General features: G+C 45.3%; 1 protein-coding gene and 1 pseudogene across 9 annotated transcripts; one reads left to right on the top strand and one right to left on the bottom strand.

The window, feature by feature from the left end:
- Nucleotides 1-602: 602 nt before the first annotated feature.
- LOC149353374 (uncharacterized) lies at nt 603-15,670 on the bottom strand. 9 transcript variants are annotated; one of them, XM_089582509.1, is made up of 5 exons: nt 15,322-15,659; nt 11,269-11,322; nt 6,476-6,668; nt 3,669-3,771; nt 603-1,008 (listed from the first exon to the last, which is right to left on the bottom strand). In XM_089582509.1, exons 3-5 carry the CDS (start codon nt 6,511-6,513, stop codon nt 682-684), a joined length of 468 nt encoding a protein of 155 aa, XP_089438635.1. In that variant the 5' UTR covers nt 6,514-6,668; nt 11,269-11,322; nt 15,322-15,659; the 3' UTR covers nt 603-681. The 9 variants fall into 9 exon arrangements, 4 of the variants coding, with proteins under 4 accessions (XP_089438635.1, XP_089438634.1, XP_089438636.1 ...); XM_089582508.1 differs by lacking the exons at nt 11,269-11,322; nt 15,322-15,659 and adding an exon at nt 9,319-10,431; XM_089582510.1 differs by lacking the exons at nt 11,269-11,322; nt 15,322-15,659 and adding an exon at nt 9,478-10,431.
- On the top strand, nt 4,368-8,604 carry LOC149353375 (uncharacterized; annotated as a pseudogene).
- Nucleotides 15,671-15,940: the final 270 nt, after the last annotated feature.

Below are 15,940 nucleotides of genomic sequence, written 5' to 3'. Positions count from 1 at the left end.
GAAGGCAATATTAACGAAAAATTTAATAATTACGCCCCCCCCCCCCCTTAATTCATGCATCCTTGAATACATATGTGCAGACTAATTGTGGTTGCGCGAATTGCACTGTCCACCAACAAACATGGACCATTATGCTTTAGATTTAAAGAAATTAATTTTTTTGACAAAGTCGCCTTCCATTTACTTTTAACGGCGACTGTACATACCTTTTCTTTTCCGCAGGCTTTCTAGGGGGCATGAGGTCGGCGCCGATAGTCAAGCGAGATGTTGTCAACTCTCTTTGATGAATATAAACGCTGTTAAAGTAGTTAGCTTGTTTTTTCCGGGCATCACGCGTCTGATATTTGCTCCTATAGCGCCCGTTGTGCAGCATGTGCTACTATTTAGTTTTTTGCTGCCTTCAGTCAGCGCCTGAACTCTGTAGTGCTTTAGCACAATGAAAATGAACGTGTAACCCTGTTTTTATAACATGCACGTGTTGAACCCTTTTTCTGGAAGCATGCACCAACTAGCCACCTGTTGGAGACGGGGGGGTCCTGGAGTTGACTGACTCGTTCAGCCCCGCAGGTCCCAGCTCCGAAGAACGATGTCGAACTCCGATATGGAGGAAACTGTACATAAGGTTTATTTTACATATTTACAGACGAGATGGGAGTGTGGTGGTTACAAAACAACACCCCCTTAAATGCCCTTGGTATTCCCGAGATCTCTGACTAGGGAATAAAGTTCGGAAAACGTTCTCCAGTCAGGTGGACAGTTGTGGGCGCTGGCGGTACCACCCACGTCAAGGGGCGGTGCTGAACTCTCCCGCAGCTCGGTCGATGGGAAAGGGGAAAGCCAGCAGACCTCGAACACTGTCGTGTCGAATTGGCAGGTGCAGCACCTCCGTGGGAAAGGAAGGCCACGCCGTTTCCCAGCCGGTGGACAGGGGGAAAGACACGTCATCGAAGGCTGTCGTGTCGATTCAGCACTGTGTTGAGATCGGTGCCCCCTGGGAAAGTAAGTGCGCTGCGTTTCCCAGCAGGTGAATGCGGGGCCTTGTACGCCCCCGCCTGATGTCCGAAACGCAGGACCTCAGTCAATGTAGCAGTCGCCTTTCAAGTAAAATCAACAGCGTGACCTTTCACGGCGTCACTCCGTCCGGCGACCCGTGGGCAGACTTGGCCACCTGACGCCGCCGCCGTCACCGCTGTTCCCCGCCGCACCTTTGTTGCATGACTCACGTCTTACTGGAATTCCTCCCAGGCCTGTGTTCGCCGATCTTAACATACCCAACAAGTATCACTAAGGTAATAATAGTTGAGAAGCTAGCTGCACAAGACTTCATTTTCGAAGAATGCCTGACATGCAGTGCGAAAAGAAACGACTGAACGCACGAATGGGCTGAAAACTGGAAAGCGTTAAGTTTAGTACGCATATGTCGATCAAATGATATGTCGCCAGTCGGATTATGCAAGCAGTAGAATGTTCTGCAGTCTTGCGCACTGTTTTCCAGAGAAATTCGCAACTACACACCTACCAGGTGGACTTCACCACATAATGAATGCACCCTTGTAGGGTAGATTCACCGCATGGCAGCAGTGTCGTGAGGAAAGTGGGCACGTCAGAATGACAAGACCATGACTCATTTTATCACCAGGAAATGTTAAGCAAATCAGTGTACTACGTGGTATCTTATTTCATGATTGCCCCGACAAAAGGGGGAAGGGGCACTGCTCGGCTTCTTGCGAACTTCTGGCCTGCATGACAGGCTGCGACTTCAACGAACGCTGACTTTCCCTGTGACTTCAATTTTCTGTTACCCTCCTTTCTCTTTCTTTTTATTCCCTCACCCCCTTCCCCCCGTGTAGGGTAGCAAACCGATTATTCTTTGGTTAACCTCCCTGCCTTTCCTCTTCTACCTCCTCCTCCTACGCATTTCGCACTGCCCTCCACCCACGCACTGTACTTTCGTGGCCGTTTTCTAGGTACAGTCTTTGTCAAAAGTAACCACGGTGGTGCTGGTGGCAACAATGGCTGGTGCTGTGCCAATAGCGGTGCTACTTCACAATGAGCAGAGCACAGAAGGCTACATGGCTGCATTTCAACTTCTAAAAGAGACTCATCCTTTCTGCTTCGGAGGTCAGGCCGTAAGTAGGAAAAACAATAACACTGCCTTTAATTTGTGCATTGCAGAAGCTAACTTCAAGAAAATATGCCTTCATGTTTCCTTCCCCATTACTTCATCACCATAAAATGTGGTTGTCTGCCAAGCATTGCAAGAGGTTGTAGGTCAGTGTTAGAGATGCAATTCTAGGCTGCCATATTGTTCACGAAAGCACCCCATAATGAAAAATGTAAGAGCGATATTTCAACACTGTGCTAGACAAAACCCATAACTTCGCCATATGCACTCAGTGAGGGTGCAGTTACGGCTCAAGTTTGAGTGAAGAATAGAGGGGAACAGAATGTTGCAGTTTACTAACATGTCTGCGGCACGAAAGGGAATGATATCAGTTCCTGTAAAATTGCAATGGTCATACAAACATGCGAACAGCCATTTCTCTAAAGGTAAAAAAATTGTTGTACAGACTAGAAAGAAAGCATACGTAACTTTTTGGGCCTACAGTATAAAAGCAAAAATGCTGAAATGTTCACATTACTGGCTACTTGCGTTCTTCAGAGCACACTCAATTCTCTCCATATTAAAATTCCTTATGACGGTTACCTTGCACTTATTGATTAGCTATTCCGTATTGATTCTATTCCGTACCTGTGGTTAGAGGCTTTAATGCTTCAGCGTTTCTGAATCAAATATTCCGTCTCCTCAGAGAGCTTGGCAGTAAGCAGTCTACCATCCTACCTTCTACTTCTACTGAACACTACGTAATGATAGATGTGAGACTATCGTCCAATGCCTGAAAATTAAGGTCGTCGCCCTTGGTTACAGCCGAATATCTGTTCTGCAGTGAGACCTTTACTTTCCCTCTTACCGCTAACGCGTTAATGGGCTTCCGTCTCACTGTTTTTTCCCATCCCTTCAAGCATAGGCTAAATTGAGACCTTACCATCCTGTGGCCGCTACAACGCACCTTTCTGAGAACTTCCACAGCCTGCACGATACCAGGATGAGCGCACAGTATGAAGTCTATTTCATTTCAGAAGGAATATGATCCATAAATTATTCCTCTCTGCAAACTCTACTCATAACTCCCCCCCTGCTGTTCCTAGAGCCTATACCATAGTCGCCTACTGCCTGGTCTCCTTTCCTACCTTGGCATTGAAGTCAGCTATCAGTACACTGCAGTGTGTTTTTATTTCGTTCTCTGCAGATTCCTCGTTTTCATAGCAGCTTTCAGTGATCTGGTCATCATGGCTAAATGCGGGTGCATACGTTTGTACCGCCTTCAGTTAGCACTTAAGGTTATTTACGATAGCTGCCACCCTCTTGTTAATAATATAAATTCCTCTATGTTGCCAGCTATATTCTGACTGATAAGGAACTCCACACCTAGTTCTGCTATCTCCACTAATCCACGATAGCATAGTATGTGCCCTCTTTTAGGACTGTATATGCCTTATCTGTCCTAACCTCGCTATGCCCCACGACATCTCATTTAATGCCTGCTAGTTCCTCAAAAAGCTTTGCAAGACTAGCCTCACTGGATAAGGCTAGAGTTAACAGTCACCAGGTTCAGTTTCCAGCGGCGGTCTGTCCAGAGCAAGAGATTCTTGGCACCCTCTGTTGTGTCACAGGCCTGGCTGCTGCCTTGGTCAGTTGCTGAGCTGCCGCTGGAGACAGGGTTAACTAGTGTATTAATACAGGAGGTTTTGACCAAGTACTACACCAGGGCGGCCAAATCCTGCTCTGGTGAGGAAGTGCACTGTCGGTTCTGGTCACCGATATCGGACCTAACCCCAGGGCTGGTTATGCAGTTCCATCGACAAGCAGATTGGGTTATTTCTACTTAACAGCAAGCTAGCCATGGCATCTATGCCATGGATACTGACCTTTTTCTTTATTTTTTTTTTGGTTTCAACCGAAAAGTCCAACCCCTACTAGTAAGCCAGGGTCCAGAGTATGCATACGCTGTCACTTCTGCATAGTGATATTATTTCAACTGCTTTAAACTGCGGCAGAATTTTCTTGTCTATGATCCTCATTACAACAGTCCTCTGAAAGCAGCGGATATCCGCCAGGATTCACACTATGTGCAAATGTTTGGCAACAGATGATGTAAAGTCAGATTTCTAGAAGAAAGCTAGCCACAATATTGTTAATCAAAAAACAAAGATCCAAGGATGAATCCTTGCAGGTCACGTGAAGAACAAACACTAAAAGCTATCAATTGTTCTTGGCTTGATAGGCGTGCTGAAATCGGCTATTGTTATCGCTGCAGGCACCACACGTATTTATGACAGACAACTCCAGTGCAGAGAAGGCTGCACTGCAGGAAACATGGCCTCCAGCCAGGCAGCTTCTGTGCCATTTTCATGTGGCCCAGGCAGAGTGGCGCTGGCTGACAGCTGCCCACAACCATGTTGGCAAGGACCAGAGACGGCAACTAATGTCAACATTCCAGGAGCAAGTTTTGTCCAAATGTAGTTCTTTTTTAAAGAGGGGGACTGTGCGAAATTACAGGCACAGCGTAAATGTGCATATGTGTATGTGAAAGGCACTGGCACATTTCTCACTAAAGGATTCCAAACTCCAACTACAGGTCATGTATGCTGACACAGAAGAGAAGCTGGAAGCTGCGAAAGCCAGGCTTGGGTCTGAATCCCACCAGGGCTACATAGAACGGGTGAAGGCATTCCTCAAAAGGGAAGAGGAGTGGGTGCTCCTTTTTCGTGCAAACATCACCACACGGGGGCACAACACAAATAATTTCTCTGAGGCCACCATCCGTATCCTAAAAGACATCGTGCTCAGCAGAGCAGAGGCCTTCAACGCCGTTGCACTAGTGGATGCAGTGGCCGTGGTGTGGGAGAGATACTTCGAGAGCCGCATCCTCCGCCATGCTAACAGCCGTGTTGCCAGTCATCACCTGGCTTACAAATGGCTCCTTTCCCGGATGCCATCAGGAGCTGCTGACACCATACGACTAACAGGACACAACCTCTATGCAGTGCCCAGTGCCACACGCCAAGACACAATACATGAAGTGTCAGCAGATTTTGGAATGTGCAGCTGCGCAGCAAAAAAACAAGGTGCTTTTTGCAAGCACCAGGCGCTTGTCCATGAACCTTTTGGGAGACTGTTTCCCAATGCTCCGCCCCTGAACACAGGAGACCGGCATTAATTGGGCAAGCTGGCCTTAGGCAACAAGTGCCCCCCTCTGGATTTATTTATGCCCTTCCTGGAAGGAGAGCAGCCTCAAGAAGAGCCCGACCAGGCAAGCTGCAGTTACAAAAACCCACAGGCTTGTGAAGCAAGCCACATGCAAGACGACTGCCAGCCCTCCACATCAAGACAGCTGTCACCTACTGCGCAAGACTGTGATCAACCGCAGCTTGCCCAGGTGCATATTCCCTGTAAATTTCCTTCTCATCCTAAATCCTTCTTTCCTCAGCAATGCCAGTGCAGGTAAAGACAACGAACATTTTTTCTGGTTGATCTTTGCAAACTTGTAGAAAAGGCACTTTTTAGAGTTCATGCTGAAAGTAACACTAGTGTAGAAATACAAATTCTAGAATTCTGTGCGATACATATTACCTTGCCGATGTTAGTTGCACATTCAAGTCTGCAGCTTTCCATTCAGATGAAAGGCTATACCAGGCAAGAATGAATAAATGAGCCACAGTTTTGTCTGTAAATGCTGGGAACATTTGCAACGGACCTATATATCAAGAATGTTAAACTCAGATTGTTCCACTGACCAGGTCTTTACTGCATATGCATGAAGAGGTATGCCTTGCTACAGTGAAGTTTCATGTCCAGCAAATGAATATTCTGATTCAGCTCAGAGCTTACTGCAAAGATAGCAATAGGGTGCCACGGTCATAATTGGCTACTTGTAACAATTTCAGACAAGTTTAGTTTAGTTTATGAGGATTTAATGTCCCGAATCAACTCAGGCTATGAGGGACGTCGTAGTGAAGGGCTCCGGAAATTTCGACCACCTGGGGTTCTTTAATGTGCACTGACATTGCACAGCACACGGGCTTCTTAGAATTTCGCCTCCATCGAAATTTGACTGCCGCAGCTGGAATTGAACCAACGTCTTTCGGGTCAGCAGCCAAACACCATAACCATTGAGCCACCGCGGCGGCTAATTTCAAAGAAGTGTGCATGCAAATAATGAGAATGCTAATATATAAAAAGAAAGAAAACCAACATGGCAATCCTCAGCTGCTGTAGCCCAGCCTGCAACTAGAACTTCCATCACAGGGTAGATGATAGCTACAGAGCTTTGAACATTCGAAACGCTCAAAGCGGACGGAATCTAGTCATTCAGTTCCACAACCTTTCATGCAGGAAAGAGAAGATGTGTACCGGAGCTTGGAGTCCCAGCTGCGCCGCCTGCATGCCATGAATAAGCACAATCCTGCATATCTAGAAATCCTGCGGTGTCTTGGGCATGAGCTGGACCGCGTGCCCAATGGAAATGACGCAGCTGGGCTTATGCTTGCCTTCAAGGCAACTGCAGCAGCACGGAGGCACCGGGGACGTCAAATCCGGGTGCAGCCTACAAGTATTGCGAGACGCCGGCCGGGGTTGACAAGGGGCTCCAAAAGGGTGCCAGCTGGACACCCACCAGGTCAACCCTGTTCCAAGAGGCCAAAAAAAAGGCCCCACTCCCTTCGGAGTAATGTGCTAGAAAATGTCCGAAGTGCAAAATTGCACTGAGGACATTTCTCGAGAAGATCAAATGCAACATGTCTATTCTTGATAACACACTTGATTTTGAGGGGCGTGTCATGTACCGCACGCAACACTGTGCACTTGCTTGTGATGTCAGGTTTGTGCTGCGAGCTGGACACGCATGCATTTTAAGAAGGAATTTTGCACCACACGATTGATGCTCATGAATAATTCAGTAAAAGTACGGTGCATAGTGCCCCTGACAGTGGCCTTATCCTGAAGTCTTCCTATTCCAAAATCTGATGTGAGTTCTCATGTGTGCTGTTCTCATAATTCTTGATTTTTTGGTTTGGTATGGTTTATTAGGGTTTAAAGTCCCAAAGCGACTCGGGCTATGAGGGACGCCGTAGTGAAATTCCGACCACCTGGGGGTTCTTTAACGTGCACTGACATCGCATCTCGGGCCTGTAGAATTTCATCTCCATCCAAAATTCGGCCACCGCGGCCGGGATCGCACCCGCGTCTTTTGGGTCAGCAGCCGAGCGCCATAACCACTGAGCCACCGCGGTGGGGCCTTGATTTTTTTATCGTCTTTTAACAGTCCGGCAGACTGCTGCAAACTGCACTGTTTGGTCATAGCTATGCTCTTTTCTGCTTGAAAAGAGTAGCATAGCTCTCTAACACTCCAAAGGTGACCACAGCTCTGAGTCTGCAATTCTGCTGGGTGTTCTTGTGCATGTTTGTCTTTCCTTGGCATTTTTCCTGACTCTATGGTGCACTCCAATGCATCACAGGCTTTTGTACACTGCAACATATCTTTGGTTTTTTGCACTGCTTTGCCAGTTTCTTTTTAAAGACACACGGTGTTTTCAAGATCCTTAAGACAGCCTTCAGCGACCACCTCTCTGATTTAACCACTTCCCCGCTGGCCATGACACAATCAAGCAGCAGGTCTTCCGTTACAGTGCTGAAGTTGCACTGGTTAACTTGCAACCTTGCAGCTGCCAGTCTAAACTTTTCACCTTTCCCCTCCTTCATACTGTAAAGTTTTATTGCCCATCGCATGGCCAAGTTTTGTTGAACACTGTAAGGTGAACTTTGCTTTGAGGCTTTCTTCTACATTTTGTGCGTTGCCTCAGCTTTAAGCCTGCTCGGAAACACAAACACGGCTATTTGCCCTTCAAGTGGGATCTATGACAGCTGCACGGCTCTATATCATATGTACAATCGAAGCCACTGTTACCACATTTTCCTGTAGTTGACAGATTGAGAGGATTTGGCTGTGTAACTACGATTGCTTTTGCGTAAAATGTTTACGTGGTGTTTCTTGTGCACTTGCTAAATGGCAGAGGTGCTGCCTCACTAAGTGTAGGAGCAGTGTGCATAAACAACTCTCCAAAACTGCTAATTCCTCCATATGGTTTCATCGAGGGGTCTCACTAAGAGTAGTTTTGTATCTTATGAGCAATGATGTTAGTCAACTGTGTGTGGCATTTGCTGATGACTTTAAAAAGCTGTTTTGAAATGTTCGATCACTATCTGTCCGGACTATTCTGGAATTTCTACAATGCGTTCTGGGCGTTCTGGCGAATTTCTGGGCGTTCTACAATGTTTCACCTAATTCAGATGCTTTTGAAGTAGCTGTGAAATAATTTGTGATTGGAGTTAGTCAAGGTCATTCCAAGAAACATAAAAAGTTATCATGAAAGCATCTCACTGTGGGAAGCCAGCACTTATTTATTTTGTTCACTGTTCACTGTTGTCTTCAATTCCACCATTCCATGTGAGCATATTAAAAAGTGTCCCGGACTTAATTTAAACACTCTTGTTTCATCTTATGATGACACCTGCGCAACACATGAATCACATACCTATGAAATCATCAAATACCAAAAAAAAAACGTGCCACCGTCTTCGCTTAAAAGGAGTGCCTAACGTAGGGCCGACATGACGACCGCAAATTCACCACAGTGCTCTCAAACGGCCGGCGTGGCTACTTGTTACAGATTGCACAAAACAGCCCACTGATCTCGGAATCAAGTTTCACAATCCCGAGCCTCTCGCTTAGTGAACACACAAACCGATAGTTCAGAGCGGTTGCTGTTGTGAACAGCGCGTCACAATAAAGGGTGCGGTCGCAAAACGAAAGCATGTTTTCACACTATAAGGTCCGTTAGAGCTACTTCGTTAAACTGCATGTAATAAATGCGCTTCCACTTGGCCAGCCTTCACAAAACAAGTTTGTAAACAAGTTCCATGTACACCATTTGACAACGCTAGTCCCCAAGGCTGGAGGGTGTTTCGCGATCGCAAGTGCTCTGTGAAATGTTTATGCAGTAAACTTTCGCAGCCGTGACTTCACATAATTGCTTGCTGTAACTCAGCCAACATTACGCCCCGGCTTTCGCAACAGTGCCACTGTGGTCCCTAAAAATAATTGCAACCCTAGTATCACCTCGAACGGAGAGCAACCGAGCAAATGTTCCAATATTACACACTACTAGCTAATTGACAAACTGCAAGAAAAGGCGTACCCAGCATCCAACGGCACTGCTTGCATAGATCCTTGGCATCACATATTTAGAACGGCATTTGTTTGCAAACCAATGTCTTCTGGCAGGCTGGCTGGTGCACTTTGTTCATTTTTAAACTGTGCAAAACAACGAGGACCGAATAAGGTAAGGAGGACATACGCTCACAGCGCAGAAAAAACTCTGGTCCACTTGCCACCACCGAGCTCAAAAAACGCCATCTTTGCAAACAAATAAACATAGTGACGTCACTTCCGGCGACTGTAGCGCTGCCTAGCGTTCGTGAACTGTCGTGGAAGTTTTGGTTTCGCTTCACGCGGGACTAGGAGGTATGTCGTGTCTGGTCGTGTGTTTGTGTGTATGTGCGCGTGCGTGCGTGATCACGTGATAAAACGAAGGACGAAGACAAGTCGCAGCTTTCTTTTACAACCTCTGTGTCGATCGTCGACGTTCAACTTTTTTTTTTTCTCAAGCAGCTCTGCGCATTGTTAGCTACCTCATCGGCAAAGTGCGTGTCTTGGCAGCACGAGCTCCGGCGGTGGAAAGATACCGAAATTTCCACCTTTTGCTGGTCGCATAAGCAACAATATAAATCCGATGTGGACAACGACGCGCTGTTTTGCGCGAGCTCAAAATCAAGGGAAACTACACCTGCGGGTGCCTGTGCTGTGCAGACCTGCCTGCAATAACATATGTCGTACTTAGATTTGTTTTCCAGGGCTTTCCATGGGGCATGAGGTCGGTGAAGATAGTTAATGAAGTGATGTTGTCAACTCTCTCTGATGATTTGAAACATTGTACAACGTATTTTAAATTACTTTCTTTTTCTAGGCATCACACAGCTGAAATGTTCGCTTCTCGCGCCCGTTGTGCAGCACGTACTGCTACTGCTTTGCCTGAACTCTGTGGTGCTTTCATGCACTGGAAAAGAACGTTTAACTCTGTACTTATGATTAGTATATGTTGAGTGTGGAAAGTAAGAGTTGAGAAAGCAAGCTGCACAGGACCCATCCATATTCAAAGACCAGGAAGCCTGTCAGGCATGAGAAACGAAATGACTGAGCACACGAATAGCAGATAATGAGAGCATTAAATTTCGTTCAGTGTGCACATGTCGCTCAAATGATATGTCGCCAGCAGAACCATGTAGGTAGTGGAACATTTTGCAGCCTTGCGCAGCCTTCTGCAGGAAAATTTGCGACTATGTATACACGCCTGCCAAATGGACATCACCACATAACAGCAATGTCAGGATGGTCATTTGGGCCCTTCCTGAACCCATCTCGCTCTTCCAAAGGGCTCCTCAACTTTCAGGGGCCCTCCTAGGGTGCAAGAAATATTTTATTGTTATTCCTTTTTATGGATAAAGTTTACTCCTTCCTTCCTCTTTTAGGGTGATTTACCACATGATAGCAGTGCCGTGAGGAAAATGGGCGCGCTGGATAGACAAGACGATGACTATTTCACATTATAACCAGGAAACGTTACCAAGAATCAGTAAATTAATGCACTAGCTGCCATCTTATTTACTGGTTTTGACATATTAAGTATAGCTGTGCATGGACTTTTCTTGAACAAATTTGCTAACCTGCTTGAGTTCCTCTTGAGGTTGTGGAGTGCAGCATGTATCTTTGCGTATTAGTGTCACCCATACATCATGTTCACGACATTCAGGGATAGAAGAAATGTTGCACTAGTATAACCCTTGTATATGAACTTCATAAGTTATAAAAGAGCACTTGGCTGATTGAAAATGCTTGCAATCATATGCACGCATAACCACACTGCCACAATTCTTCAGAAAATTGTTACGTATCACGCATGGAGGTGCACTTCCCAAACCTTATTCACTCCCGAATTCCAATATGTGCTCAGGGCAATAAACTGAAAAGAATGAGGTATACAAATTAGTGGGGAATACCTCGGCAACCTCTAGTTTGCTAATGACATTACCTTGTTGAGTAACTTTGGAGACTTGCGGCAAATATTTGAGGAGCTCATGAGGCACTGCAGACAGATAGGTTTGAAAATTACAACATGTATAAAGTAACTGTACTAAAGGTAAGGTAGTGGCTGGTAAATAATTTCCTCAAAAGTGGGAAAACACTCGAAGCAGCCCTTGTGTGCAATTACATGGCCAAGTATTCATTGGGGACACGAATAATGAAGGATTAGATAATAAATAAGAATAAGCTAAAGCATATCTGGTAGATATTCCGACATGATGAACAGTAGCTTGTTAATATCAGAAAATACCATTCTGTCAGAGCTCACTTAAGAAGTGCAGACTTTAAAATAAACAAAGTATCTGGAATTGAAACTGTGAATACTGGAACAAGTGGTGGGAAAAAGATCAATAAATGTAATTTTAACAGGTAGGGAAAAAGAAACCTAGATCAGTGGTCCTATATTAAACTTAAGGAAAAGAAGTGGAGTAGGGCACATCATGCAATGTGTACAACAGATAACCAGCTTCCAGTTTAAGCCACAGAATGTATATCAAGAAAGGGCGAATATAGTAACAGCCAGCAGAGGTTAGCTACAGCCATGATATATGGAAATTCACACAAGACAGGGGTAACTGGAGAACACTGGGAGAGTGGGTTTAATCCAGCTGGAGATGATCACACATCCATTACAGGCCAAGCACAGTCATGAGCAACCCAGTGCCCCTTATCATTTCAGATAACGTTACTAAGAGCAATGTAGTAAAACCTCGTTGATGCGTTCTTTTTTTCTAATTACGGGGAAAACTCTATTATCCGGGAAAACGCATGATCCAAACCGCCTAATTCTGATATATATACCTGTTGAATAAGGTAAAAAACATGTACTGACAATTTCACTTTATAAAAATGTCAATTGCCATTTCTTGGCACAAGAGCTAAACAGACCCTATTCCAGTGCTCGCTGAGTTCAGTCCGCGTTCGTGCTGTCTTTAACACAGAAGGAAATTCTCAACACATCAGCTCCGTCGTCGGCAATGACGAAAGTAACCAAAATCTGTTCCGTGTCATTGTTGGATGCTTCTCCCGTTTGCACCTAAGTACCGTGGGGAAGCCACCCGATTGTCGAAGTGTTTTTGCTTTTTAAGCTGCGTTTCCCAGACCCGGAAAAAAACTTCTTCTTGCCCTTATGCACCGCGATGAAACTTCAGCGCTTCTGCTCTTCACATCACGCACTCGCAGGAAAGGCCATCGCGAATGCTAATGCGTCGTTTTTATTTTTTGTTTTTGATGGTGGTGCTTCGCCTCATAGCAAGTAGGCACTGCAAAGACGTCACCACTCCGCAAAAAAAAAAAAATGTTTGCACATGTGCGGTTGGTCAATATACGAATTATACGACCACATATTGTCGAAATTCTAAACGTAGTAGCCAGGAAATCGAGTTTTCCTGGAATGTATACATTCGTAAATAATAATAATAATAATGTGTTTAAGAAAAATAGTGTAACTCAATGGGACATTTTAATGTCTGCGATTTTCTTCCTTTCTTTTATTGATGTCCATTTTTACAAAATGGAGGAGGCCAAGGTAAAAGCTGCGACAGTGCAGCTTGAGAGGCCCTCGACCCCCTTTACACGTGGCAGCGCGGAGAAGCACAACACACAAAACATAACATACACAGGTAACCTGTGTACGAACCCAGAAACCGTATAAACCATGAATGTATCAACGAGGTTTTGCGGTTAATGTCAACAGCACTGACCTAGGCTTGCTTATACACTGAGGGCATTTTCTCGCGTGCATCAATTTTATGGATAGGAAGGCCAAGGTAGTATGCAATACTCCTTTGAGACTTCAGCTGTGTATTTAAAAGAAAGCAATTTGTGAAGACATAGTGCTGTAACTGCAATGAAAATTCAGAAATATTTACGGTTCTGGCCATATTCAAAGGACTCAGTGCAGCAAATGGATAGAAGATTGAAAAAGGTGCAATTAATCTGGTGCTTAGCGTGATGCTGTAAATCTAAACTGTGTCTCTAAAAGAAAGGGCTGTTGCTGACAATGTACAACTGAGCTAATGGAAGAAAATGCACGTTTTGATATGAAGAGCTGTGCTACAGACATCTTTTTATCATATATTATTGCATATAGGCTTTCAAAAGCTGATAACGTAAACAAAATCAGTTAATTACACTAACAACTGGCAAGGTTATGAGCACACAAATAATGAAACTAACACCAGGGGAGAAGAAAGCAGAAGTTGGAACATTACATTAACATTCAGTACCCCACAGATTTGCGTACCTCATTCTTTTCATTCTATTGCTCTTAACACGTACTGAAATGCTGCAGTGATTAAGATTTAAGAGGTACGTGTCTCCCTACGTGATTAGTATTTTAGTTTTCTAAAGCAAGAATGGGTAGACTGAGATCAAGTACAAAAAGGTGGCCTCTCCTACACCAATGCTGTATTGTGTGCAGGAGATAAGAGAGAGAGAGAAATACTTAAACAGGTTAAATCAAGGCCTTATACGTGCTCTAAGAGCCAACTGGGCAACTTGGCCGCCAAGGCCAGCCATGCCGACCAGCAGGAAGGAGGGGCTTGGGGCGGTGCAGAGAACGGATGGACATCTCCTTTTCACTTGCGCTTAGAAGCTTGACACAAGAGAGGTGATACAAGGAACATAAGACTTCAACAACTGAGCATTTATTCCACACATAGTGAAATTTAAGGAACCAATGAAGAAACGATCTTTTGAAACTGCTGCAAAATAGTTTGGACCTGAGTTTGGTCATGGCCATTCTAAGAAGCACAAGTAGGAAGTTATCAGCTTATTATGAAAGCACCTCATTGTTGGAAGCCAGCACATTTTTTGCTCAATCTGAAATGCACCATCCCATGTAAGCATACTCAAAATATATGCCTGCACAATAAAGTATGCATCTTTGTTCCTTCTTAAGGTATGGCGCCACACTTGAAGGAAAAATGTTTTTGATGGGAAAATATTTATTTTGGTATTTTCCAATATTACGCATCCCAGGTTACTGTCATTAGCACGTAATCAGCTTAAAAAAACTTTTTAAATATGACTTACTCTGAAACGTGCTAAATTTTCCTCTCATGTCAACAGAGATAACTCGTAAAGTAAGTAATGTACAGTCTGCATCACACTCATGTCGAGCACTAAACCAGTGGCCAGCAGGCAATAAAAATTCATACTAGACAGCAACCCATGACACCTGGCCAAAGCTGTAGTGCCCACATTGCTTGTGGGTCTGCGAGGCTCTACTGACATGGAATCATTTCCTCTATAATCTAGCAGGTACGACGAGGTGTCACTTTATTTGCAGAGAAGTGTGCCGGCTGAGCGCTCTACACAAGGGTGAGGCAGGCTGTACACCATAATGACTTGGCACTAATGAAGGTCTACCTGTTAGATGAGAACTACAATAGTCTGTGATGGATATGCAGGCAATCATTAGAACAACTGAAAGCATACATGGAAAACTGCCTTTCTGCAAGCATGGATAATTTATCATGGCGCCTGACCAGCACACCGATCACATGTCTATGGATTTACGAAATACACAAAAGATAAACTAGCATCTTCTCTGCTTAAAGGTTGTGCCTAGCGTCGGGCCGGCATCCCCGACTGCCCACTCGGCACAGTGTTCTTATTACCCCTCACTTTGAGAAATAGCGGTTTGGCAATCCAAATTTATGCTATCGCACCAAGAACACCGTTACCACCAGTCCGGAAAAACGGCTACAGTAAGTGCACTTTCATTGGGCCACACTCGTCAAAACAAGTTTGACGCAAGTTCTGAGAAGTCTAGCCTTGGGGACAAAACGCGCACACCGTTGTTGCTCGAAAGAGCACCGCGAGCGCAAGTGCGCTGGTGAAAAGTGAGTTAGTTTAGTGAGCAAAACTTCTGCAGACGCGACTTCACACAACCGACTGCCGAAACCACTTCTGCGTTAAGGCCAGCTTCCGCAAGAGCTATATATCGCGAACCAACGCTGTCACGAACAGCGAGCATCGATAGAAAATTACACACGGGCAGAGGGGCAGGCTGCGAGTCCGACGATACAGGGCCCGAGGGGCAGGCTGCGAGACCGACGATGCGTTTTCCAGCGTAGAACAGCGGCACGGCGCGGCTTGCATAGCTCCTTGGAATCTACGCACTTTAAGCATTCGGAGCCAAGTATCCACGATCCAACGAGGCGGCTTTCATAAAACTGCGTAAAACCGCTCGCGTGAAACTGCAACCCGCACGTAGGGTCCCTACCGCACGCATACGCAAGGCGCCATTTTTTTTATGACGGCGGAAGTTGCGTAGGGTCACGTGATAGCACTCCTGGGCGTCGTCTGCTCGAATGCGTGTACAGGCTATGTTTTGGCAATACGCTGCCCGGCGTTCAGTGAAGATAGTAAACGGCTGCACTTCATGTGAAATGTCTATGCACTGTTGCGCTACGCCATGCACTCTGCCAGGATACTACGACGCGTGCGGGAATCACACCTTTCAGCTTCGCGTTTACTTTTTTTTTTTTACTGTGCGCGAACGTTTCAATTAGACTGAATGATATGCGAGGTATAATATGCAAGCGGACCAACCCGTTTACAGTTTTCGCTTGCTGCGCTCATCATTCACAAAGGTTTGTAGGTGTTTGTTT

The sequence above is a fragment of the Amblyomma mixtum genome, chromosome 3, assembly GCF_055824585.1.
Source record: "Amblyomma mixtum isolate Tamu chromosome 3, ASM5582458v1, whole genome shotgun sequence".
Classification (NCBI taxonomy): Eukaryota; Metazoa; Arthropoda; class Arachnida; order Ixodida; family Ixodidae; genus Amblyomma; species Amblyomma mixtum.
Note: the sequence above shows the minus strand (reverse complement) of the source record. Positions and strands in the feature narration are given on the sequence as shown.

Coding starts and splice junctions, on each gene's coding strand:
- LOC149353374 (XM_089582509.1), bottom strand. CDS start 6,513: ATGGCATGCAGGCGGCGCAGCTGGGACTCCAAGCTCCG. Junction 3,772..6,475: donor AGCTGGGACTCCAAGCTCCG/GTACACATCTTC, acceptor CCCTGTCTCCAG/CGGCAGCTCAGCAACTGACC. Junction 1,009..3,668: donor GCCGCTGGAAACTGAACCTG/GTGACTGTTAAC, acceptor TGGGAAACGCAG/CGCACTTACTTTCCCAGGGG.